General features: G+C 46.3%; 1 protein-coding gene across 5 annotated transcripts in view; it reads left to right on the top strand.

Moving 5' to 3' along the window:
* The first annotated feature begins 5,023 nt into the window (after nucleotides 1–5,023).
* The window catches only part of DISP3 (dispatched RND transporter family member 3), a 104,596-nt gene continuing 82,735 nt past the window's right edge, over nucleotides 5,024–26,884 (top strand). For 2 of the 5 annotated variants that reach the window (XM_068658334.1, XM_068658330.1), the window contains exons 1-3: nucleotides 5,024–5,140; nucleotides 6,572–6,741; nucleotides 11,587–11,694. In XM_068658334.1, the coding sequence (XP_068514435.1) occupies nucleotides 11,656–11,694 (39 nt within the window). In that variant the 5' untranslated portion in view covers nucleotides 5,024–5,140; nucleotides 6,572–6,741; nucleotides 11,587–11,655. Of the gene's footprint in view, nucleotides 5,141–6,571; nucleotides 6,742–11,586; nucleotides 11,695–26,083; nucleotides 26,444–26,884 lie in introns of those variants that run through there. The other 3 variants (XM_068658331.1, XM_068658332.1, XM_068658336.1) reach the window with 3 other exon arrangements.

Here is a 26,884-nt window from a genome sequence, read left to right as displayed (position 1 = left end):
TGGAATGAGAATGGCATAGCAGGCTGCATACTGTAAATAATCACTATGATTAAACTGCATGATTTCACCTAACTTGCTAATGCCTGGTTTTCAAAAGAGCAGCCTGGATTCACCCAGGTGCTGAGCTTTTTTGAAAATATGGAGCCCATTTTGTCACTGAGTCTGTGCCCACTCTGCCAAAATCATATTACCACTCCTGAATATAAGGGAAAAATTGAAACTCTGAATTTGTCCCTGATACTTCTTTCCCCAAATGTTGAAGCAGATGCATTTTGCTGATACAGAGTTCTTGAAAAGTAATCTCAGCTTGCATGCAAAAGCACTTGGAGGAGTCAACATGAACATTTATACACCTCCATGATCTTCAATTGAAACTGTTCTGTCTGACTTAGCTGACCAGCCGCAATGGAACAGCTGCTCCAGCCAGTGATTTTTTATCAGAATTTTATGTCCAGAGCAGATAAACTCAGTGAACAGCTCTGAATAATGACTACACTTCCAGCAAGTCTGTTTTCTGTCATTGCAGAGTCATGACTTGTACATATTCATCCTTACACAACTCTGTGAGATGTGACAGTGCCAGGGAGTTGCATCTGGTATATACAAAAGAAGTTAAAGAGGTGACTTGATCGCAGCCTTTAAGTACAAGGAGAGAGATTTCTGATAATAGAAGGCTCATTAATCTAACAGACAGTGGCCATGGTGAGATCCAGTGGCTGAAGTTAAATAGCTAGAAGGGTATCTAGTCTTACTTAGACTAGAAATAAAATTTCAACAATGTAATAATGAAGTATTGGAACGGCTTACCTAGGATTGTAGTGGAGGATCTGTTACTGGAAGTGCTTGAATTGGTGCTGGGTGTCTTGCTAACAGCATACAATAACTTAGGTGGCTAGGCTCAGAGGAACGAGGGGGTCTGTTTCCTCGCTGTTCTGTTTGCTGGCTGGTTCAGGGTCTTGGCTCTCCTCATGTGGAAACCACCTCTAAGTTTGCAGCGAGACTTTTCAACACAACTGACAGAGTGCTATGAACCTGATTCTGGCTGTTCATTACAACTCTGCTTCTCAATGAGTGTTGGTATTTGAAGCAACAGAGAAGCCTAGAGCCAAGATCCTGGGGCAAGGAAAACTGGGACCTAGAACAGAGCAGCCAGAAGTGGTTCTTCTGGGTTACCCTGATAAAACTGAGCTCTGCCCACTTTCTTGCCATTAGGAAGACAAAGAAACTGTCACCTCTAGGTCATTGCTATCTGCTTCATGTAAGCTGTTTTCCAAGCACTTTTCTGAGCTTTCTGTTTTGCTCCCTCAGGGGGATTCCTACAGCATTTCCCCAGGGAACCTCCCTCTGGATCTTGTGCCCCATACGCATTCCTCACCTGCTGGGAAATGTAACATACCCAACCTGAAAGTGCACATACAGATAGACTCGTGAGGCTCAATGTTTGAGGCCTCAGTTCCATCATATCCTGTTGTCAGAAGCTTAATGAGCTGTGTTATTAAACGGCTCCACACTGTTCCCTTGTGCTGCTGACAAACATGGCCAGTGGGCAAAGAGCAGCTGAACTGCCCGGTTGTATTGATTTCTCCACTGCTCACAAGTTCTGGATGGCATTGCTGACGGAGTTAGCACGTTGGTGACTGCACAGAGCCTCTTCCCACGTAGGGAAGGGAAATGTGACCCCCAGCAGTTGTTACATCCTACAAATTGAGGAAAAGAAGGCGCTCGGCACATTTGTCTCAGGAGAGAATGTACCTTGTGTGTTCTGAACCCAGACTCAGGGCGTTGTGCAGGTGGGGAGTTTCTCTCAAGAAACTTCCCCTGCTCTTGTTTTGCCAGATTTGAGGCTGAGTTATCACTGTGATTTCTTCTGTGACAGGACATGCAATCCCAAAGGGCATGTTCCTGCTGTATTACATGCTGAGACACGCTGTCAGTTCCTCGGAGAGCTTGCAGTTGAGGTAGGCAAGTTAGGCAGTGGGAAGTGGAGAATCAGAGGCATACAGTTGTCCATTTTATCTCGCCTTGGTTGGCTGGAGGGTGCTTATTCCATCTCTGTTACACATTATATTCAGTCCCAGTTCATTACTTGCTCATGTCAGTATCTCTGGGCCTGCTGTGAGGGAGTGCCTGGGATCCCAAGGCTGCGTGGATGTAACACCCAAGCAAGTACCTGCCTATTGCAGCCCTCCTGCCCTTGCCCCAAGAAATGCACGTGTCAAGTCCTGCTCAGAGGACAGAAGGTCAGCACTCAGAAACAAGAAAGTTTTGCTTTCCTGGGAGAAAGTTTGCCTCACTGCCGAGCAGCAAGTTCTGAAAACTCCCATTCCTGCTGGCTCAGAGGGAAGGAGGCAGTGTCCAACTATTTATCCCTCCTAAGGGCAGTATTGATTTAGGAGAAAGGAACAGGGAAATAGTGGTATGAGGCACCTGCAATGCAATTTGGGTGATATAAAACTAACAACAGGCACATCCTGAGTGACAGAATGAGGCTGGGCTGTGTCTGGAGTGTGGTAGGCTGCTGCCTGAGGTTCATGTGCCTCCCTTGCCTCGTAGTGGGGTGTGCTGCAGGGAGCTGGAGCACCAGCAAGGGGGTGACAGGGCTGTGAAGGAAATAAATGTACCTGCACAGAGTGCTGCCCCCGGGAATGGCTCGCTATTAATAACAGTAATAACATATGCCAGGATGGGGAAGAAGCATCTTTAGTAAAGTGCTGATCACTGCCACTATCTGGGGCAGAAACAAATTGAAAAAAAAAAACACTTCCATTATTTTATAATGCACAGTAATGCCACTTTTGTAGTTTTTATTATTTCTCCACATTTGAATTTTGTCTGTAGGGGGGCTTTCTGTTTTAAGTAGTCCATGCTGCAGATTGGCAGGTAAATTGTGGGGTGACATTAAGGAGAGCTCTCAGCAGCCCCAGCCAGCCGTAACTACTGTAGTCAGAACAGAAAGGCTCCAGAAGCGAGATGCTCTGGAGTCTTATCCACTGAGACATGTCACAGTCAGCTTGTCCTCCCTGTGCCCCAGATCCACTGCAAATGGAACAATTTGGAATGCAGCCCAAATCCCACCGGAGCAATTGGGATGCAGATGGCAAGGAAAGCTGAAGGTGATTTCCTCCTCTTCTGCCATACTAAATAGTAAAGGTGCAAAGAGAACTTGCTGTACACAAAAGGAGAAAGGGTAGGGGAAGAGAGAGATACGGAATTCAGACAGCTCCTGGACCAAAGTCCCTGCTGAAAGGGAGCTGCTTTGAAGTTCAGGGGATGCCCTTCCATGGGATTAAAGCCAGTGTGGATGCCATGCACAGGATGAAAGCCTGTGCAGCACCCAGGCAATGACTGAGATCGCCCAAGCAGAGATCAGAGGATGTTCTGAAGGAGTTAACCTGGGCAATATCTAAGTACAGAAGTTCCAATAGCTTCCCTTTTATTAAGGAAAGTGTTTCTGTTGTTCTCATAAACTATACTTGGCAAAGCCTCCTTAGTACGGAATCATTTATTTTTCCACTGAGAAAGATGGCTGTGAGTGTAGGGTCATTACGGAGAGAGTTGCAGTGTGCTTGTTTGCATTGATTGAATGAGAGTGTTTCATGCTGTTCGCTTATTCAGTGAGTTTCTTTAAGGGTGAGTAATCCCCAGTCCCTGGGGGGGTTCCCTCCAGGCAGACACTGCAGGATCCAGGCTGGCTTCCAGGGCCCCAGCCCCAGCACACGCTGGACAGGGGAGGTTGGTCAGAGCTGCAGGGATGCTCCTCAAACTCTGCTAGTGCCATAGCTTGCAGGAGTCAGTGCCTGCCAGGGAAATCATGGTACAGGGGGCTCTATGCCAGTCGTTTCTGTGAGTGGGGTGCTTCTGGGCAGCCTGGGCATATCAAACTGAGGCCCCAGACAGAGCAGGCAGGACGAGCAGATGCTCTGTCAGCACAGCGAGCCACATAGCTTGCCTAATAATCCTAAGTGTGTCACAGCACCCTTTGCCGTGGCACTTTGGCTCTGCCATGTGTGTACAGTGCCCCTAATAGCATGGCACGTGTGTCAGGTGTCAGAGAAAATGACTGGCAAGTTCTTGGGGTTCAGCTCTCTGCACGTTCCCCAGACAGCAGCAGAAATGGCTGTGCTGTTCCTGCTGTGCTTTCTCCTACTCTGCTGGGCACCCCCACCCAACTGAAAGGCTCTCACCTGGGTTATCCGTGAGGCTGCATGGAAGTAGCAGCAAAAGACAAACGAGAGAGTTTTGCCTTTCTCCCGAGGCTGAGAAACGAGGTTCAGTGTGTGCTTTTCTCTCTTTCATTTTTCTACTCTTTCTTGTAATGAGATGCACAAAGAAAGGAGGAAAAGCAAATTTAATTATAAAGCTGTGTCTTCCTCCCTTCTCTGCCTTTCCGGCCTGGGAAGTGCAATCATCTCCTCTTTGATGCAAGAATGAATTCAGCAGCATGCATTGTTAAATTATTATTTATTTAAAAAGAAAGGAAATTACTTTCGGTTCAGTGCCAGTTTCTAGCCCAGTGAGGAGAACAGCAAAGGAAGGAAATAAAGCAGCAGCACTTCTGGGGGCAGCAGTGTGTACATGTATACACACACAGCTCATAGAGGAGTCAGGGCAACTGCACTGGAGGAGTGCCTGTTACATGGACGTGTATCCCCTCTGGCTAGCACGCAGATGCTATGAAAGCAGAGAAAGCAGTGTGTTGTTTAACCCTCTCAAATCCCCATTACGTGCTCAGTTGTACCATTATGGCACCTAGAAAGTAATCCACTGTATTGAATGGTAAGGCTCCAGTTTGCAACCTTAGAGGGAGAGGCAGAGAGCAGCACAGCAATATATTCAGAGCCAGGCTGTGGCTCAGGGAAGGAGCCAGGCTCCTCCAGTAGCCACAGCCCATCATAGCAGCAGGCTGTGCATGCTTTCCATATTTAAAAATAAGCTGAGCACTGGGTGTGCTCTCGGGGACAGGAGCAATCTCCTTTGTACGTGTATATTTTTGCACCTTGTGTAGCACAGAGGAATCCTGGCTCGCTGGCTGCTGCTCCTGCTGCTTCTGCAGTGTGGATAGCAGGAAATTCAGCAGAGCAGGACTGTCCTCATTTGTCAGAACATCCCGTTTCACTGCAAGCATGGGTCTGAGGGAAGGGTAAGTGCCACTGCCGTGTTTCTCTTGACCCATCATTTCCTTTTTCTGGTTATGAGCCAGCCATCCCCCTGTCCTTGCCGTGCGCTGTTATGAGGGAGGATGAGGCCATACAGGCTTCACTGCCTCCGTCTTACTCTGTTTCTCTGAGCTGTGAGCAGCCTGGGAATTTGTGCAAGGCCTTAATGAGGCCCAAGCAAAGGTTGACTTAAAAAATAACAAAATCCTTTATGATCTGTGCTACAGATGGAGCAACAAATGGATAATAAAAGGGCTGGAGACTGGAGGCAAATCCTCCCCTTAGATTAAGGGGAATTAAGTCCTTTGGGGGATGTGTAATGTATGAGGCTTCATTATTCTTCTTGGGGGAAGCAGCTTATGATCCCTTGGTCAGAGAGATAAAAGGATCATAAACTCAAATGGCTCCACATAGTCCGTGTGACTCAGACGGCACCGGAGAATCTGCTGGAGGTAAGCTAGATACAGCTCAGCCTGTCTTGTGCTGTAAAAGCAGCTCCTGTGACACTGGAAATCACACCCCCAGACTTTAATGTCTCCTCAGGGCGTGTGGGTACCCGCTATCTGTGGGGATGGTTGAACTGGGGAGAGGATCTTCCAGAGGCAAGCAAAGGACCCCAGAGGAGACAAATTCAGCCTTGGGGCCCCCCACATAAGAAGGGCATGGACCTGTTGGAGTGAGCCCAGAGGAGGCCATGAAGATGATCAGAGGCTGGAGGAACTCTGCTGTCAAGGCAGGTTGAGAGTTGGGGTTGTTCAGCCTGGAGCAGAGGCTTACAGCAGCCTTCCAGTACCTAAAGGGGGCCTACAAGAAAGATGGAGAGGGACTTTTTACAAGGGCGTGTAGTGATAGGACAAGGGGTAATAGCTTTTAACTGAAAGAGGGTAGATTTAGATTAGTTGCAAGGAAGAAATTCTTCACTATGAGGGCGGCGAGGCCCTGGCACCGGCCGCCCAGGAAAGCTGTGCATTCCCCAGCCCTGGAGGTGTTCAAGGCCAGGCTGGATGGGGCTTTGGGCAACCTGGGCTGGTGCGAGGTGTCCCTGCCCATGGCAGGGGGCTTGGACTAGATGATCTTTAAGGTCCCTTCCAATCTAAACCATTCTAGGATTCCAAGTACTGGAAATAAACCCGGGTCAGAAGTCTCCAATGCTTCCTTCACAGTCCCAGGTACTTCCTCTTCTCCAGTCCAAGCATCCTGCCCTCAGCCTCCTGGGCAATCTTTGTCACTGCTCCACTTCATGCCCACCTCTGCTTTCCTCCTGTGACCTTTCCTCCCCCTGACCCACGCCCCCATCTCTCTTATACCTACTCCTGTCTGAGCCTAATCCACATTGTGACGCCCAAATGCATTTGTTGCCCCTACTCCCAGCTCCTGAATCCCTTTGATCATTCGATTTATTATTTTTTTGGCAGATTTTCAGCTGATTTATAGCGTTCTGAGAGGTCCCAACACATCTTCTCTCTTTCCTCAGCTTTGGGAACACTTGCTTAACCTGTAATCAGCATGACTCAAAACAACATCAGTGTCTGTCTCTGGAGCAAAAAGAAATAATGCGCTTTGTTCTGCTGCTTCCTATTCAAAGGTAAATTGCTTTGCTTTTCTCCAAGAGCAGACGCTGACTTCTTTTCTTTACCTCTCTCCCTAATGTCTAACCGATTTGGGAGAAATCACATTCCCTGGTTTTCTTACGGAGTTTGGGGATAAAGAGAAGCATTTTTACTGGAGAACTTGATATATCTCTTACTGGTGAGTTGTAGATCAAAGAAAGACAATGTACCCTCTTGCACTGCTCATGGCACCACACAGGGGAGCGTGCATCTCTGTGCGTCTCTGCGTTTGCTTTCTGTATTCCTACCATGCTGATAGATGGCACGCAGTTACACCTCTGTGTGTGCCCCTGTCCTTTGTATGTGCCGAGCTGTTGTACACACATTTTTCTGGACTTGGGAGAATCTGGGGGCCTCGTCTAAGTATCCTGTATGTTACTGTGACTTCATACGTGCAGATGTCCTTGTGGGTCTCGGGTCACACATGTGGCTGCACTTCAGGGCAGCAGGTTGGCTCCTGCTGAGGAGTCATGGTTAGGTTACAGTACAAACCCCACTGCCATAGAGGTTGGACTCGATGATCTTGAGGTCTCTTCCAACCTAGACAATTCTGTGATACAGTGAAATGCTGCAGCTTGCTTTCGATTTCTTCAAGTACAGGGCATCATCAGTGGCATCTCCCCAGCAATAAAATGCCTTTGCCATCAAAACCATCCAGTTGTCATACCTGGAAATGATTAATAACTACCACGAAGCTCTGTAACTAGCAAATGGGAAAGCAATCTCTGGTTACTGCTCATATGGCTGGCACCAGAGCACCCTGCCCAGCTGTGTGAAACGTCATTTGTGGCTCTAAAGCAGGTCCACCTGAGTCACTACAAACACCAAAAATATTTGTTGTGCCTGTAATCTTGTTTTTCTTCTGTAGCTTTGAAGTTCTGAGAAAAGCCAGGTGGATTTTCCACTCTTGGCTCACTCTGTCTCCTTTTTCCTTTGTTTCTCTTTCTGCCTCTGCAAAGATGTCACCATGATGAAGCTCTTGATAGATTCCTGGGTGACTCCCACCCGGTGGTGATGGATTGCTGCTCTGTGCTGCACGCTCCAGCTGTCTCTGCAGTTCAGTCTGCTGGATTGACAGGGCCCATAAATCACTCTGGAAGGCAAAGTGCTCTGAGAGCTCTGTCCCCATCTGTGATGTGCTGATGGGACATAGCCTCACATACCCCACATGCATGTGGGCCTGGCAGAATGGAGTGGCTCTGGATCTCAGAGCTGGCTGCTAGGTGCTTGTGTGCCCCTTTTTGGGTTCGAGGAGGCTGGGTGAGAAGGGCTGGGAACATGTTGTATCTCCTATTGCTGTTTGCTTTCTCTGCAATGCAGTTTTTCACAGAACTGGAAAAGGAAGGAGCTGTCACATGGAGGAACATGTAGGGGAGAACTGGAACTGGAACAGTGGATGATAAGGGGCAGGGGGCATGTGCCATGCAGGCAGCTGCAGAGCCTCCTCACTAGTAGGACCAGAAGTTATGGAGAAAAAGCAGGGGAAGGGAAGTGTCTGGATAGTGCTGCTGTCTTTTGGTTGGTCCCCACTTGCCTTTTTGGGGGTGGAGTAGAAAGAGCTGAAGGTCACAGTGAATAAAGAGCCTTGGGAGAAGAAGAAGGGAATCTCAGCATGACAATCAAGTAAAGCTGCACGTTAGGCTATCCTGGGATGCAAGAGGCACTTGTTCTTTGCAGGCATCCAGGAATTTGCCAAAGTGTCCGTGAGAGCCCGTGCAGCAGTAGTGCTCCATCCCCATGCTGCACATGCCTCCTGTCCACCACAGGTGTAGCACAAACAGCATCGATCATACCTGCAGGCACCCAAACCTCGGCTGTCCAGATCCTACAATTACATCAAGGAAAATCCCCAGTTTATTCACCCCTGGGTCTCATCAGGACAATGACTGCCTCACAAATCTTTTTTAACCATCATACTAACTGTAGGTTTGTGACTCTCTAGAGTGGTCCCAAAAATTGGGGGCTACCGTTTTCCACAGGGTGGCAGCAACATGCTTCCATTTTGCTTGCCGAGCGATCCCACTTGGGTGCTTCTCTATCAAGGTTCTGGCTAAGATTAAACCTGAAAAGAGAGATGTTTCTAGGAAGGAGAGGGGGAAATTTGCATTTGCTCCTTGCAGACAGCAAACATCCACAGATGAAGCATCCTGACAACGTTAAGGGACAGCAGGCAGAGCTGGATGCAGGATGTGCCTGCTTCTTTCCAATGCAGCATGAACCTGCCTTCCAGATTAACCCCACTGCTTCGTTCCCCCGTCTCAGGAATTCCTCAGGGTGGACGAGAGAGAGATTTTGTTTCCCAGAGGTTGAAACTGTGAAATGACAGATGAAATTTTTATTATGATGATTTTTAGTTTTGTGTCTGGGTTTGCAACGATGGTGAAAATTCTCAACAAAAATACCTCATGAATATTCAATTACAGTGCCAGCAACACTTTGCAGTCATGGATTATTTATACATGAAATAACCAAAGCTTCATAAATAATAAAATAGCAGCAATCTCCGCTGTGTTTTATGTTCCCCATAGCCAGCACGGGGGCGGGGAGGATGTGTCTTTGTAGCACATTTACATGCTGTATCAGCCCCTTGCAGGCTGGGAGTAGCAAGGAGGACAGAAATAGCAGAACAAAGTGTGAAGGTAAAGGCACCAGAGGTGTGGATGTGCACAGCACAATATGTGCACGAGGAAATGTTTTATTTGCTGTGCTGGTGGGTGCATTTAATGGCAGAGCACAGCATGAGGCTGTGTGGGAGAGGGGCTGCAGCAAGGGGAGAAAACTTAGAGCCAGGGTGTGTTGTCTGGGGGCAAGAGCACTGGGCGCTTGGCTGCCTTTGGCTTGCTGTAGCATGACAGCAGTTATCTATATGCCCATAAATGTAAGGGATGTCCCATAAAGGACTGCAGTAATATCGGGGCATCTCGTTTAAGAAAGCAAGCCCTTGCTTCTCAGATTTTCCCCTAAAAGATCTGTGCTTGGTGGTTTCAGATCATCCAAAAAGCCCCATGCAGAGCTAATGGTCCCCTCCTGGGAGAGGCTCAGGTTGGCCTAAGTGGGCATGGGTAAAAGAACAGAGCCCCTGTAGCCACAGCAGCACCCTCTTCAAGTCCTCTCTCGCCTTTAAGCGTGCTTTAATGCCCAGCACAAATCTCTCTCCCTCCCATTTTCCAGCTGAAAGGCTGGCACATGCTATACAACTTGTTAGACAAGTGACCCAGGGGAAAGAAGCATGATTCTGGGCAATGTCGAACGGAGCTCTTCTCCAGCCCAACCCCACTGTTCAATCAATAATAAAACAGGGTAAGACTTATTAGTTGCTTTCCTTAACACTAGACAGCGGTGTGAGCACCTGATCTTTACAGACTCCACCGCTTTCAGGAGAAAGGCTCTTCTGCCCAGGTGCCTTTGCTGGGTATTCAGCAACGAATTAATCCTATGGAGATGAACAGAGGGAACAAAGCCCTCCATTGCCCAGAGTTTTCCCTCCTTTCCTGAAGGTTTATGCTGATGTTCCTCTCTTTACCACTCCCGCTGGGAAGCACTAAATGCCAAATCACTAAAAATGTCGCTGGTTGCTCTGAGGGATGATTCATCACTCCGGTTTGGTGGCAGCATATTTATCCCCCCATGAGCCCACCCGGCAAGAGAAAAGAGATAAATTGCTGTCATCTCTTTTTATGGAACATATAATCAGGTGGTAACATGGAGAGTCGCCTCAGCTCAAAGTCATCCAGGATGAATTATTCATTCATTTAAAATGTGTTAAAACGAAAGGGAAATCTTCTTCCTGATGCAGTATCTCTTCCTGGCGTTGCTGCTATTGGGCGTTGCTTGAGGAGTCCTGTTCTGATGCGTATCACGAAGCATGGGTGGTTCTGCACTGCTCCCAGGGAAGAAGACAAATGTCCCTGCTCATGGCTCAGGAACAGGATCTCAGGCTCACAGAATCACACAATGAGCGGCTCAAATGTTTCTCAGCATCCTCCTGAGAGCTGGTCAGCGGGGCTTGGGGAACACCTCGGCCTTTTGGGGCTGGATCTTTGCACATGGGAGAATTTAAACTCCTGTCTGGGTCCTGACGGCAGGCTTCTCGTTTTTATCCCCTAAGAAGATTTGTCCCATGAAACTTGTCCCTGTCACAAAGAAAACCTTCCTATAGTAAGCTCAAGGAGGCCATGGTTCTCAGAGTAAAAAGGCTGAGGTAATTTCTTCTGAAAAACTTTCAGAAGTAGCCATCTGACTATGACTGTGCCTCCATCCTGCAGCAGCAGGGAGTCTGTGTTTTTAGAGATTGCCTTCTGGCTGCTTGCTAGTCCGTCTGTGAGGACCAGTGATTGTTTAAATGGGACACCTTGAGTTCTGATGCCCTTGGTTTGGATTCCTCAGCTGGAACAGGCCTTCTAATGAGTTTTACTCTTTCACCTGAGACTGTTTTTAGCATTATGTTGAAAAATGTGTGTTTTTTTACTCACTGGTAAATGGCCTTTAATGAAAATTTCCCAAAAAAGTGTTGTTAATTGACAAATACAGACTTTTCATAATTCTATAGTATGACTATTCTCTGTCTGACTATTTGAAATAATTACCAGCTTTTTATATTTAACAAGACAGACATTTTTTCAGGTTAAAACTTGTTTTTGTTTGTCTTTGTATTGAAAAATATTGTGATGATTCTGTGAAAAGTTTTGAAAGAACTGAATATCAGCTCTTCCATCTCCCATCTCAGCTAAAAAGGAAGAAGAAAAATGCTCTTGATACAGAGCAAAATTTTCTGTACCCACTTTCTCCATGTAATCAATTTGATGTTGTTCCTTTTCTAGAGGAATCATATTGGGAAGCAGAAGTTGCTGAGAAGGAGAAAGATTTGATACCCAACTCACTGGAAAAGGATGTGCAAAAGGACTTCTGGACATTCCAGTGGGTTTCAGGTAGGAGGTGCTACACATAGCACATGTTTCTGGGACTGCATGGTAATTTTTGTGCTGTGCCATGGGGAAAATATCAGTTGATTCCTTCTTGCATCCTAATTTATCTGTGCAAAAGCATTAGAAAGCCCTTGTAACACCTAGTTCTACCACTGCTTTCCTGCCCTTCAAATCTGTCCTCTTGAGGATCCTCTTACCACGTTAATTAAAGCTCACACAAACACCATGACAGAAGAGACTGTCGGAGTTCAGAACTGTGAGTGTGTGTCCATGCAATAACAAGACTGGCAGGATGTCTGAAGGGTCCTTGGCACAGTCAGCTGGAACATTTAGGTGTGAGCAGTAAACTATCTAAACTTGGATCCGTCAAGAATACTTGGAAACATCTCCCATCTTTCTTGATGCAGTCTTTGGTCATTGTCAGAAAGCCATAATTGTTTGATTTATTGTTGATTTGTTTTATGTCACCTGTCGGAACAGTTGCAAATTGTGTTTTTTTAGTACAGAGAGAACATGTATTTAAATAATGAGTATTTTTTTTTGCATGATCTCAGTGTGCATGAGGTAAAGAAACCCTTCACGAGGAGGGAATGATATGTTCTATCCCTGGTTTGTGAGCGGGGAAATTAAGACATGAAAAACTATACAAGGTGCATGTAAGAAATCTATGTACAGTCCCCTGACATCAGAACTGCTGAAGTCATCCTTCCTTCTCCACATGCTGGAAATTAAGTAACCAGTTATTGATGAAAACTCTGTTTTAATGATCACTTCCTCCCTATACCTTTTTTTTTTTTTTTCTTGTTGGGGGGAGGGGAGGATACAGTGGACAGCGGGTAATTCTTTTTCATCTGATTTTTACTCATTTATGCTCACTTTAAATCCAATAACAACAACCACAAAAAAATTAAATTACTTCCTGCTGAGATTAAGGCCACGTGTCTTATCTCTCCTCTGTCCTAGAGATCTAGGGTAGTTCCCCTTTGCCATACAGGTAAATCAATTTACAAGGCATTTGTAAGATAATGGTGAATGAAGCATGAGCTTGTTATGTCCATGGAGAAATTAGTACTTGAACACTACTGAAAGAAGGAAGGACATAAAAATGAACAAAAAGAAATGAGAAAGGTTATAAACATATTAAGCTGGGCTTCCCTGCTTCAGTGTTTGGAGCTGTCTCAGCTATAAATTGTATTGATTATGAAACTTATTGGAGCTACCTGCTGCTATCAATTACTTTCCACTTACTGCTTTCTTTACCTGCTGGGCAGCCAGCAGCCTGACAGAACCGAAGCCCCAAGCCATCGTAACCTGGAGCTCATGAGAACTGTAAAACAGAAGAAACAGTTTTCCACTATTGCACAGGAAAGGGAAACAACCTGCATTTGGTGGGCTGTTTGTGGTGTCAGGAATTGGGATGGGAGAAGCCCGTGAGCCTATGGGATATGAGAAGTCCTTCAAAATACTGTAGGCTTCTGTGGCAGCCAGTTCTCAGCATTTAGTCCCGTGAAGGAGCTGCCAGTCCTGTACAGTGCAGTGTGCCTGGGGCTGGCTACTGCCTTCAGACCAAAGTGTTGTAAGGTGATGAAATAACTATGTGATAGGAATGAGGTGGAAAATTCCTAAGACAGCATAATTTTCCTGCTTTTCCATACAGTGCTGCAGTGACTCCAGTAACTCGGGGGAAATCTGATCTAACACTATGCATTTTAAGGAGCCATTGTGGTAGAAAAAGGGGGAAAACAACAGAGCCATGAGATCATGAATGCCAGGCACCCATCTACTGTTCTGGAGTCTCTTTGTAACTCCCTTTTATCCTTGGCGATGATTCTTCTGCAGCCTACAACTCTTGACCCTTCAGAATCTCTGATGATGTAGGAAAGGGTTGTTATTTTTACTGATTCTTTATAGAGGTCTATAAAAAAATTATAAACAATAAAGCAAAGTCTAGATCCTCTTTTCAGAATTCAGACCTCCAGAATTAGAGCAGCCCACAGGATTTTGTTGGCCAGAATCCAATAAAATGAACGGAAATGAACATCCAAGTTGTTGAAAAGGCTTTGAAAATCTCAGCCTAAGTCCTTTAAAGTCCATTTCCTTTCTCACTGCTGTGACTTCAGGTCAGCTTGGGCTCTTGACTTCACTAACTGCTTTAAAACTACCTTGAATTTCTCAGCTCTTTTATCCTGTGGGATTTTTCTTTCTCTGGTTTTCTTTCTTTTTCTTCTTCTGACCCTTCATAAATCTTTTTTTTTTCTTTCTTTCTTTTTTTTTTTTTCTTCTTTTTTTCTTTTTCTTTTTTCTTTTTTCTTTTTTCTTTTTTTTTTTTTTCCCCCTTCTTACACAAAAACAGCCAGACAGAGGTGCAGGGCATGGGCAATGTGAGGGTGTGCCCCATTCAGAAATATGCCCCTGGCGTGCCCTGCAACCAGATCACCTCAGGCTGTTGTTGGTTCTTGCTGAGCAAAACGAGGCTGAATGACAGCTGCTGAAAGAGCCCTGAAATCTGTAGGACAGTGTTGGGAACCTGTCAGCTCTGTCTGCATGAGGCCCTGAAGTGTAATGCTGTTTGCTTTGGTCCCAATGTTGCACAGTGATGGTTTATCAGCTGAGGAAGCAGTGAACTTGCTGAAACGTTGCCCATTTCAGTGGTGTTTACTGTGAACGTTGCATTATTTCATCTTCTTTTTAAAACCCTGCAGATCTCAGAGGAACAAGATGCCACAGATGGTTTGTTTTGTTCAGAAGTCAATTCCTGTCTTTCACAGGGGCAGTGAAGAGCTTGGACATTTGACCCTGGTGCCACCTACGGTCAGAAGCCTTAAAGTGAGAGCCCTTATTGATGAAAGTGTCCTGTTTGATAAACCAATCTGGTGGGTTATAAAGTGACTTGGCTTTTGAAATCAAGAGCCTTCAGGAAGTTCTAAAACATGCTGGCTGTCAGCAGCCCTTTTAGCTATGCATGTATGTATCTAGTGCTCTTGGGTTCCCAGCCACTGATGCCTTAAAGATGCAGGAAGATCTGAGCACTTTTCAGAAATGAATCCCTTGAAGGCATTATGTCCGTAGGATCCTGAGTTGTTAGTCCTGTTTGAAAACTCAGGCTTTGTGCTGACTGTGCTGACATGACTCCTGGGTCATGACCATGTTTCAGTATGGTACAAAGGAACCTGCAGCCCATCTGAAGTCTTCCCCTATACTTTTAGCCAGATATGACAGCCTTTACTTTTTTCCTCGTCTTCTGTATCATGGACAGAGCTCTTGTGTTGCTTCCTACCCAAGAGACAGCTGCATTTTATTTATGTGAACAAAAAGAGTCTTTTTAATGTAAAAAGCTGAACATGACTATATATTGCAAAGATATTTAGCATGCCAAAAAAAGGGCAATCTTGTTCTAGGGTGGCAAGAATTTATGTTTCACTTGTTAGAGTGCAGTATGAACTCGTTATTTTGATAGTGTACATTTAAGTTATCTTTCTATTTAAATTTGTAACAAATTCACGCCAAGACTGGGACATCTCGCAGTAACTGCTCAGCTTTACATCTTCGCATCTTGATAAGTCTTTGTGACAAAGGAGACTGAACTCAGATCTGCATGGTCCGAAATTAATCACTCTTCATACTTGAGCTAGAGGAATTTGCTGAGGTCCTTAATGAGCAAGACACAGGAAAGGACACAGGTTAGCATCTCCGAGCCTATGCACCGGTGAGCAATGAAATCCTCGTGGAAGAATACACTGGCACATGCACTTGTCTTCTGCCAGTTCATTTGCCTATGCTGTATATCTCTCAACTGCCACATTAAAATTGTAATGCCTGTAACAGGTCCTGAAATTACAGTCATGAGCCACATTCCTTTGACCTTCTCTGTATTCTGCTCAGATTCGCTGCTTCTGCCAATTTAGCCAGCCAGAGAGTAAATAAATGCTTCCCACCTGGCAGGTGCAGAAAGGTTAGATTTGCATAAAGTGGCCAGTGTAAATTTCTCCTGTTTGTTGTCACCTCTTCTCTCCAACTGGGAATTCCAAGGCAGAGATAAATGTCAGCTGGAAATAGCACTTCAGTGTCAGCACTTAATCTCTTCCTGCTATTTCCCTGTAGCCACATTGTGCTGCTCTCTGCCACGTGGACCAGCCAATCACCTCCTACATGAGCGTCTCATTACTGCGCTCTTCTGTTAATGCTTTGCTTACAGTCTTGACTTTCCTCGTATGTTTTCTGTTTGTAAATTGAATTCTCCTCAACTGATAAGTCACTGTGCTGAAATGGTTGTGTAACACAGCCTGCTACTAATTTTATTCCCCAAATAGTTCAGCTTGTCTATGCTGTCTCTTCCTGAGCCTACGCGGATTAAGAATCACATAGATCCTCTCAATATGTTTGTCACACAGCAGACCGTACGTATGACTTACAGATCACTGTGAGCTCCCAGGCTAAGAATGCAGTTCTGCAAAGCTCTCAGCTGTTCCTGGGGTCACTGACTGCTGCTCAGTTACCAACCTTACTGAGGATCCAAGAGAATCCAAGAGTTCTGCATGTTGGGCACTAAAATTTCAGCAGTGCTATTCTGTAAATGCTTGTCTCTTGCTCAGGTACTATTGGCTAATGGGGATGCCACTGCCAAAAAGAAAAAGAATCGGATCCTCATGAGTGGATCCAATGTTTCAGATCTTTGAAACTTATTTAAGGGTCTGCTGCTTGTATACGCTCTACATATTATGCTATAATGGTTGAAAAGTCTTTACACCACAAGAGCAGGGACTCCCCAACTCCTGCTTCCCCACTTACTCTGCTTTTAACTCTCTCTGGCTTTTAGTAACACTTAGGAGGGGAGGACTCTCTAATCACACTTTTCTCTAGTATCACTTCTCTCTTTTTGATTGTTTCCCTTGGTGTTCTAACTGCTCCTGGTGATATACTCCAGCTCTGATTATTTTTCTTCTTCATCTTTTTCATATTTTTCTCATTCACACACACACACAGAAATGCTCCTCTAACCATTAGTCTACAATAAAATTCACAACTGTGAGCTGTAGCTTGTGCTCAACCCTTGTCTTTGTCTGATTTGAACGGTGACCTCTGTTGCTTCAGTTTGTACCAAACTGAGACATGGAACTGTTCTTTGATTTAGCCAGATTCAGAGACAGCAGGTCTACTCACTGGTTCCAATGATACTTAACCAAAACAACAAGGTCCATCTTCCTTCTGCTTTGCCCATGTGCTATAGCAATCCTGCCTTATGAACAGCCACCTGCCTCCCACACTTCCCTGCAGCCTCCGTCTGTTCTCAGTTGAGCCCCCAATTCCTTAAGAGCTGTTTCCTCACTGATCTAAATTGGACTCACCTGTACCCTTGCAATAAATTGTGCAATTGTTTTGGCACTTCTTCAAGAGCACTTTGGCCCCTTCATTTTGCAACGTGATGGAGGATGACATTCTGCTCTCCTTCTATAACGTGTTCAAAATGTGCTGTTTCAGACATCCTCTCCAGTGCTGCTCATGCTGCCTTCAGCAAGAGGGAGGAGATGAACGAAATAGATCAGTAATTTGTTTCTAAATCATCTCCCAAACAAAGCCAGTGCTGAAGGTCACCTATAATGAAGCTGCCAAACAGGTAAAGCCTCACAAGCAAAGAGAAAAAGAAGAAAATGAAAATGAGGTTGGAGATGAGTTCATGATAATCTGGAAGCAAATTCATGGAGATGCAGGTGCGTGAATTGGAGTCAGGGATGCTAACGGGAAGGTCACAAGAGAGAAATTGCTCATGTGGTGGTTCTCTGTTGTGGTAAGAAGGGCTGCAAGGTCCTTTAGGGTGCTTAGCCCTAACAGTATGAAAACTATGAGCAGAGCCCCCTGCTCCAAGCTCTTTGGGGGAAGGAAATTACGAGATTAGACCATTGTGACCCTGCCTGCTAGCCTATAAAGTGACTGGGCAGAGATTCAAGTCCTCTGAGAACTGCAGGAGGATTTGTGTGAAAGTGTGCAGCCTTAGTTTGAAGATATCTAATCGCTTGCCATAGCAGAGTATGGAGAAAAGCAGCTCTGTTAGCAAGAGTGAGGGAAGGAAGGACAAGCAGAGCTCACCCCAACAGACAGCCTTGAGAGCTACAGAAATGTTCAAGAGGGTGTTTGGGGTGGTCTGTCTTTACAGTGACCCTCTGGGGTGCATCATAATAGCAGTTTGCTGGAATCCATGAGAGAAAATGTGATATTTAAAGGGAAAATATTTCCTGGTGGTGTCCCTGGAACGCCCTCCCTCCCTCTTCCTGGAGGATGCAGTTCCCCAGCCCAATGAGAGCATGCTTTTATCTGGGCTCTTGGTTCCCAGAGCTCAGGGTGATATTTATACTGGCAGCGGTGGGAAGAGGAACAGAAATAGCATACTCGGTGGGTTTTACAGTGCCTGTCATATTTATTGTAGTTCTCTGGAAAAAGACTTTGGGAAAGACAAAGAGGAAGTAAATCTCTTTCTTCTCTGGGGAGGCTGTTTGGACTGAGAGAGATTTCCATGGCTAAGCTCAGAAGGAACTTTTCAAACTGCAAGGCAAGGGAATTGTAGAGCATAAACCGTGGCTTTCAGGGGGTATGCTCAACAATCTCTCTATATATGTTTATCTCATGGGTGCAGTGCCTTTGGGGAGGGCTTTGGGCCATTGATGATGAAAAGGCATCAGGCATCTCTTCCAGCAGCGTTTGACAATTGCTTATCTGTGGGGTAAGAAACAGCACGAGAAACCTGGTGCGTTGAGCTAGACTTTTAAGTGTGTTTCAGAGCTACTGGAATGAAGGCTGAGAGCAAGTCTTGAGGGTGTTTTGTCATGGCCTTTTGGGGGAAGATCTCAAATGCCTGTGCTTTGGATGTCACAAAGCCAGCATCCTTGGAGAGCTTATGATCACATCTCCTTGAACAACTGGCCACTCCCAGAGGGTCACATGTAAAACAATGCAATGAAGAGCTGTCTCAGGCTCTTCTCCATCACACCCCTGCCTCTTTGTACAGCTTGGACGTGTGGCCTTTGGCTAATGATGCTGTCTGAGGCTCTGAAACCCCAGGCATGCCCCTAGTGCTCACTGCCTGCCTTGTACAGCAGGAGCCTCCACCAGCAGCACCCTGGTATGTCGTAAGAACCGAGAGGGTCGATGTGATTGGGAAAGTAAACTTCTGGATGCAAAGCCATTTTATGGGGAAAACGGGGCAGGTCATTAGGCCTGACAAAAGTTTTTGATGGACACGTGAGCACATTTGTCTTTGAGCACGTGCCAACATATATCAGTGGTGTACACAGCTGGCACAGAATATCAGGAACTTGTACACGCAGAGAAGTATTCTTGGTGATAAAACTGCCCAGATCTGTGTGAGTGGCACACGTGATGGAAGCTTGGAAATGTTAAAGAAATGATTAATAACTCCTGCGCTGTGCTTCCGTTTTCTGCAGTTACAAGATATGCTGTAGCCAAAAATGTTGGTTTGTTTTCTGGAATTTTCCATCAACACCCCACTGTCCTACCGCTTGGTTTTATCTTTATTTAGGTGTCCCACCTATTACAATGCCTTTGTCGATATCCAAAAAAACCTAACAATGCTGTGGACAATAAACAAGCCTCGGAGATCCAACTTCTGCACGTTCAGATAAGCAGATCTCCCCAAAACATGCTTTCAATGGCAACACTTGGTGATGTCCTGTGGCACAGCAGTGAAAATGGATCTTTTCCAATATTAAAAAAAAATATATATATAACGAAATTTTTCCTGCAGAGTTTTTGTACTAGAAAATCGTGCCCTTGGTTGCAGGCTCAGCTGTTAGACAATGCATCCTGACGTCACGCATCCTGAGCCAAGCTGAGGTCCAGCGTTTCCTGCTAGAACACATAATTGGGCTGGGGAGCAAAGAGCAATTGTGGGATACAAAACCAACTCTCCGCGGGACTCTTTACAAAGATTTTTCGCAGTGGGAGCTGGCCACATTCCCCTGAGCTGCACAGATGCTTGAAAAAGGGGGGCTCGGATTTCCATGGCAACAGGCTGCATTCTGCTGACTCGGGCAGTCTGTCACTCTCCGGATATGTCTGTCACCCCCCAGCGCTCCGAGTCTCAAGGCCAACAATGTGTGATGGACAGGGATTGAAGCGGGACTGTGCTGGGGTCAGGCATCCTGGCCGAGAGGACGCACTGCAAACACGTTTGGGGAGAGGCACTGCAAAGTTACGGTGACACTGCTCAATTCCCCAGTCGGGCTCAGAGGCTGGCTACAATAGGATCTCGCTAGCTGAGCCACTGCCTGGTTACTGGGAAGTTCAAAGGCATCGTGTCACAAGATAATTGTGCCCTTTCCTAGTTCCTCTCATCTGAAGTCTTTTATCTAAGTCAGATGGCTCAGTCTCACAGCACCTCTGTGAGGCAGTCACAGGGGAAATGGAGGCAGCCCAAGCAAATCACCCATACAGAAAATGCTGGTGCCAGAGCTAGGAGCAGGATCAAGTTCTCATTTCCTCTGTTCCCCCACCTCATTGCAAGGAGCTGTCACCTCTCAAGGAGACTGTAAAGTGGGAGGGATATTCCTGGTTCGAGAATCACTTCAATGAGCAATAAACGTTTAACATGCACATCCTCAAAATAGCAGGTAAAAACATTGTGGTGCAATAGAGGACAGCAGCCATGGACAAATCTGTGGAAAGGGAATGGTGTGCTAGGAGCTGAGGGTGGCATGGACTGAGGAGTTTTCTCTTTCTGGGTAGGACTGGAGGAGGAGGACAGCGAGGTGCAGGAATGGTGCTGGAAGGCAGAGCGCAAGCAGAGAGATGGGAAAGTCCCCGTCTCTCTCGAGTTCATTGTGAGTTCAGTGCGAGCTCAAGGGCTGGCACAAATCTCGTTTCCCATGACCCATGCATTCCCCTAGAGCTGCAGCAAAAATGCGGGTTATGGCTTAAAGAGAGGGTCTGCTGAGAGGGCTGTGCATCACAGGAAGCCAAACACTGGGGAAGAGGGCAGAGAGGCTCATGAGGGAGGTTGCTGTGATGATCTCTGAGATATCTGCCAAGCTGGGAGGTCTTCTTTTGACTTGCAAGTGAGGATCCTGGTTTTTGGCTGTCACATGCAGCCCTTCCAGCATGGAGCTGGGCTGAGGAACTGAGGGAGAGGAACTTCTATGTGCAAATGGGCATGGAGAGAGCTGCAACCCCTTTGAGAACCAGGTTATCCTTAGGAAACCGGCCTGTAGGGGAGGCTGAGCAGCTGTAGGTTGGCAGGCAGCATTTGCCTCTCTGCACAGAGAACAAGCGTGTTTATGTCTCTAGAGCTCTCCGGAATGTTTATGGCCAAGGAAGGGTGTAAATCTCATCGGATTCAAGTCCTTGGTGGGTAATTATACCCTCCTCTCTCCCCCACTCCCCACGCCCTTCTGTCCTGGGTATGAGACACCATTCACAGGCTATAAATGGATGCAAAGCCATGTGCTTGGTGTTGGAGAGACACTTTATAACCAGGTGAGGCGCAAGGTGGGAGGCAGCTCGACAGTTGCTTCTCCTTCCCACACATAGTCGGTCCCTGAGCTTCCTATCACGCTCAGCAGTGGGAGGCTCATTTCTTCCATTTTCCCCTAAAATGACTTTTAGCCTATAAAACCTGGAGCAGGGCAGCTGCGTGCTCAGAATCCTAAGGCGCTGGCCCTAAAAGGAGAAGGTGACGGCGTGCAGCGAGGGAGGCCATGCCATGGTAATTCCACATCAGGACTCTGGTTTGGCTTTTGCGGCTTATGAGGCTGTCAAAGCCTCTCACTTAATTACAGCCACAGCAATCAATCTTTCTCCCTGTTCATTATGCTTCCAGCCAGGGTTAGCAGTATTTTTGTTCTTGAGGCCTTGGGAGATTTTTCAGTTCATAAGGAATCAGAGCCGGCCATGGTGACTGGTACAGGCTGTGTTTATACAGCTGCATTCCTGCCCCATGGCTGGAGGCAAAGCATGGGGCAGTAAAGCTCGGGACATTTGGCACTGTGAGATCTGGTTCTGTTTTGTGCAGTGAAGCTCCATTGAGTAGTTCCTCTGCCTGGAGAGGCACACGGGGCTTTGTATTAACTGGACATGACCAGCTGAGCTGCTAGAGCATTTGCACCGTGGCACTTAGTTGTTCCAAGGCATTATGCCTGGGCTGAGTGTAACATATCAAGTCATTATGGCATTATCTCTTCATTACACACAAAGTGCTGTTGGAGCTCGGGGAGGAGCACAGGGACAAAGATGGAGAGGAGGGAAGCGGTTCATTAGCTGCCCAGAGGAATCAAGCTGAACATCTCTTTCTCAGGCAGGGGCTCCGTCATCACCCACAAAGAACAAGTCTATTAGAAAGGAGGCCTTGGCTCAAGGACGGCGTGTCTGTATATACATGTGCTAATACACAAGGAGACCACATCACCTACACATACTCCTACTCCTAAGCCAGCTAACACACGTACAGGGCAAATGTTGGGTACTCGCATAATGCAAGAGCAAACATCTTCCCCTCCATCACCGCCCATGTACGTTTAGAAACAGGCACCAAAATACACCCCTGTGACTACAAACATGTTCATCTGCTGTACAGGGACTGCTTGCAGCCATGTCCAACACGATTACATCTAACAATCTCGCCTGTGCTGGCTCTCCTATCAGGACGCATGCACAGCGACTGCAATGAGCCTTCTCCCTGTGGGCAGGGAGGTTCTCTCCCGTCTTTATTCCTCTGTGCTCACAGCATGCAATTCCAGTGCACTTTGTCCCTTCAGCTGTGAAATCCATTCCTACGCAGACACATTCACCGGCACAAATATATTCTTGTTTTGCACTTCCTTCCAATTTTCCTTTATGCTGGTTTCAGCGAGTTCTGCTGGCTTGCACTGGGACTCCCACAGGTTTCCCCACCGCCGTGCCCTATCAGAGCTGGCCAGAGCTCTCGCAGCAGACATAAAACTGACTGGCAAAGTAAGTTGGCACCAGGGGTGAGCTTTCTGGTGGAAGGCCCACTTTCATGGGCAAGCTCGATGCCAGGAAACATCGCTGCTTCCTGTTATTCTGGATGAAGCAAGGGAAACAAACTCCCAGAGGTCTCTTAGCTCACCTGCCAGCTGCTGGACTTTGTTTGCAGTGACTTTGCAGCACTCCTTATCCCTGCTGCTCTCCCTCTTCAGACATGGATCAGGGGTCCATTAACTTGTTTACTCCATGCTGGCCCCAGCCTCACAGACTTCTTGCCGGACAATATATCAACAAAAAGCATTTGGCAAGATTTATGGGGCTGTTGCTGCCAACTGTGGACTGTGGAAAGTAAAAAATGTCCTTTCTGAGGCAATAAAATATAAAATGGGACCCAATTTCTCTCCAGGGTAGGAATCATTATGTTTGACAATGCTGTAAAACACATGGTGCTACAGCACAGGGGTGAGAGCCAGAGTAAACGCTGCCTTCAGAAACCTCATTCATTGCAAAGCTGGGATGTGTGATTCATTGCAGAAGAAGACAGGAAGAGTCTAGGGTGGAGACAGTCTCCCTTCGGCCTTTCTCTTCTCTGAAAAGGCTGGAAATCCCTCTGCAGGCTTTGCACTGATTTCCTGAACCTGATTTTAAATTCAGTCAGCTAAATTGGAGCAAGTGCTCTGGGTATACACAGCAAGACTGGCTCGCTCCTTGCTTAAATCAGTTTAGCTTAATTGGCTAACAAAATGATTAAACAAACGGAGTTCTGTGAAAGAATTTTCGCTAGTTGAACTGCACCAATTTGAAATTAGGCCTGATAGACCTGAATCCTCTCTGTGCACCCAAACCAAAGACATTGTCTGGGGGAGAAAATAAGTAACAGCTCTCAGCTGCTCCACTGCTGCCTGCGTGCCTGCCTGTTTATCCCTCATTTCGTCTGTGCCCATCATTTTGCTGGGCTGTGTACGCTGGATGTCTCTGGCAACGTTACTGTGGTGAGATGCTAGCTACAACCTTTTGATTGCAGTTATACCATGCCTGTATTTCTAACGTCGGTCTGAGGCAAGGGAAAGAGGAGGTGCTATGTCAGGCAAGAATAGGAAATGAAGCAGAGATGAGAGAGATGTAGCTGTAGGGCTCGGTTGTTCCCCTGGGTGTGCATGGGAAAGAGATGTTCCTGCCAGAAATATAGCACAAACTGCATTGTCTCATCCCCTGTGCACTGTGCTCTGCAGAGCATGTGTGCTCAGCAAAGTTATGTCAGCCTGGTGGGAGAAGCATCTTCTCTGGGTCTTTCTTATATCATGTCAACATTCCCAGTTCTTAATAAAATCAGACTGCCTCGGGGCTGAAAACTCTTGATGTTCAGTTTTAGGAGGGAAGTAATGAAAAGAGAGCCCTCTGAGAGGAACAGAGAGCGTACTGGGCAACTTTGAGATTTCTGTCCTTTTCTCCAGGCTGACTTCCCCTACAGATAGCCTCCTGCTTGCTTTGTGAGCACGTACCTCTGGGCTCTGCAGTAGTGGTGGTGCCCCAGCAGTCAGGTGTTTGGCTGAGCCTGATGCTGCACAACCCCTGGCAGATCGGGCAGATGATGTTATACAGGGGACTGGAGATTCAGCATGGCAAAAGGCAGTGAGGTCACCCTAAGCCAAGACAGCAGGGGTTTTTGGCTTAGAAAGAGCAGAGTACTGCAGTAAGTGGCTTCTCTCACTGCATTTGAGGATGCAGATTTTCACCTGGCTGGGGCACGGTGATCGCTGACAGCTCCCAATAGCACAACAATAACATTTTGAACAAGTGCTACCCTTGGTTAATGGCTTCAGTTACTGCTACCGACTGGACAAGATTCCTTTGATTGTCAGCTGTGCACACTATTGTTAGATTTTTCCTTCTCCAGCGGCTTCCTTCTTTGATGAATAATTTTCTTTTCTGAGATACTCTTAGATTCTGCTTATCTCTAGTCAAACACTTTCTATCTAACTAGGACATCATTTAAACTAGTACTGAATGTATCAAGTAGCCTGTAGTATGTGAGGCATTATATCCTAATAAAGCTCTGGAATGGTCTAAATTCTCACAGGGTCCCAAGCTAAGGCTGGCCTTATTGGAAGAGCCACACACTCCCTTTCTATCTCACATGATGAACTATTTGGGAATTCTGGTCCATGTGAAGAAGAGCTGCCATCCCTGCTACCTCCTCCGCTTGCTTCTCCCTAGCTCCTTCCATAATCTGGGTTTTTACATCACAGCCACTTTGGTAAACATGCAGAAAGACCAGTGCCCACTGCCTCTAAAGCTGTAGAGCATTTTCACACAGCAACTGGTGCAGAATAGGTAAGTGGATTTTATAAGCACCCTTAATGTCAGGCAGAAGCCATGGTGTGATTACGAGGTGTCAAAGAGAAAGCAAAGTTCCCTTAAAAACGATGGAAAAACAGGAGAAAAAAATACATCGAGGGCAGCAGTTTCTCATTTGGACAAAATTGTTTTTAGTGAAGAACCCTCTTATTTCCCCCGCTTCTCTTTATCATCTCCCAACACCGTATCTCCCTCTTCTATCAGAAACCTGCTCCAGGGCTTATTCTTACTGTGCAAGCTTGTCATGTCTGTGTTTAATGAAGTTTAATTATCTTCTGAGATTCAATGAATAATTATAAATCTCTTCAAGATGCAATCACAAGCACTTCATGGTTCATTAACAGTGGAAAATCAATTGTAATGCACGTAATCCCTCTCTCCTGACCAGCCTTCTGCTTGTCCCCACCGTGCACTTTGTTGTTCCTCCTGCAGTGCAACACGGCGGCATACATTACTCTATTTTCCTATGAAACGAGGTAAGGTTTACCTGGGATAGGGGCAAAGAAAGTGAAGAATGCCCAAAGTGGGAAGTGTGAACTCTAACTGCCTGATGCCTGGGTGCTTTGGAGGTGCCGTAAGCTCCCGACTGGCAATTCCCCTGGTCTGGAGACTCCCCTCCGAGTGCAGTGGCCTCCTGTTGGGGAATGCCTTCAGCTGTGTTCATATTTTCCATATTTCCTTCCTCTTGATCTGTTCTTCAGTTTGAACTCAACTTACAAATTTCGCTGTTGAAAATCTCCTGAGATGTGGGAGCCTTTGGGCTATTTGAAAAATAAGGACTGAGCATTTACTGAAATGCTGGAGGCTTCAGCCTCAGCAAGGGGAAGCTCTTCAGTGCTATCTTTAACTTTCTAAACTGAAGGCAACGCGTGAATCCAGCTGCACAATGATCCTGGAGCAACCTTTCTAATTTAAACTCTTTAACCTTTCTGCACAATTATAGCTACAAAATGTTACTGAATGCAGAAAATATGCTCGGTTTTTATTTTTTTTTATAAAGGTTAAAAGATTGAAAACTAAAAGAGAAAGGGAGATGGGGAGAGAGGGATGGAAATTAATGCAATTGAATTGCAGCTTCCAGCAGCCCCAGGAGAGCTCTGCAATGAAGATGACATTTCCATACAATTGACATTTCCCGGCTGGAGCAATCCTCTGATTTGCAGCTGCTTGTGTGCGAAGACCATCATGAAGAGGATCATTTAGTTTCTCATATCCATCAAATGGGATTTAATTTTCCCCCATCCCCACATACCCCAGATCTCCTTTTCAGAGCTGGCATGCAAGCTGCGAATTGTCTGCCTCTGCTTCACCTTCTGTAGGGGTGACCTTTGCCAGACCTCCCACTTTTTCAGCTCTCTGTGGAGTCTTGCAGACGTGAGAACTTGCGTTTTACTGAAACCATGGATTGGATGGCAACAGTGGCTCTCATGATTTCAGCTTCCAGGTTTGGAAGTGACTTTCTGTGTACTTTTCCACCTGTTTGTATGTTTGCATGTTTGTGTTTGTGTGTGCATCTCTTCTTGGCAGAAGTTGCCCTACTGGCACTGCGTGGAGCCCTCACAGAACACAGCTCTGTGGCTTTCAGCACTTGTGGGCTCACACGTAGGCTTCCAGTGTCTTACACATGAGTCCTTTGTGGCTTGTGCTTCCTCTTGGGCACAGATTGTTGTGGACCAGAGTGTAGCAATCTTCTTCCAGCATGTAGCAGTTTTTGCAAAGTGCATGCATCAGGCTGGAGGATGTGTGCTCCACGACACTACATCGCTTTGAATCTGCTTAATTCAATTGAGATGAGTCGGATATGCATCTTCAGCTGAATTATTCCTCTTCAATAAATATGTTGCTGCGGTAATCAATTGGCACACAATTAACAAACAATAACTAT

Source organism: Anas acuta, chromosome 22 (assembly GCF_963932015.1).
Source record: "Anas acuta chromosome 22, bAnaAcu1.1, whole genome shotgun sequence".
NCBI classification, from domain to species: domain Eukaryota; kingdom Metazoa; phylum Chordata; class Aves; order Anseriformes; family Anatidae; genus Anas; species Anas acuta.
Note: the sequence above shows the minus strand (reverse complement) of the source record. Positions and strands in the feature narration are given on the sequence as shown.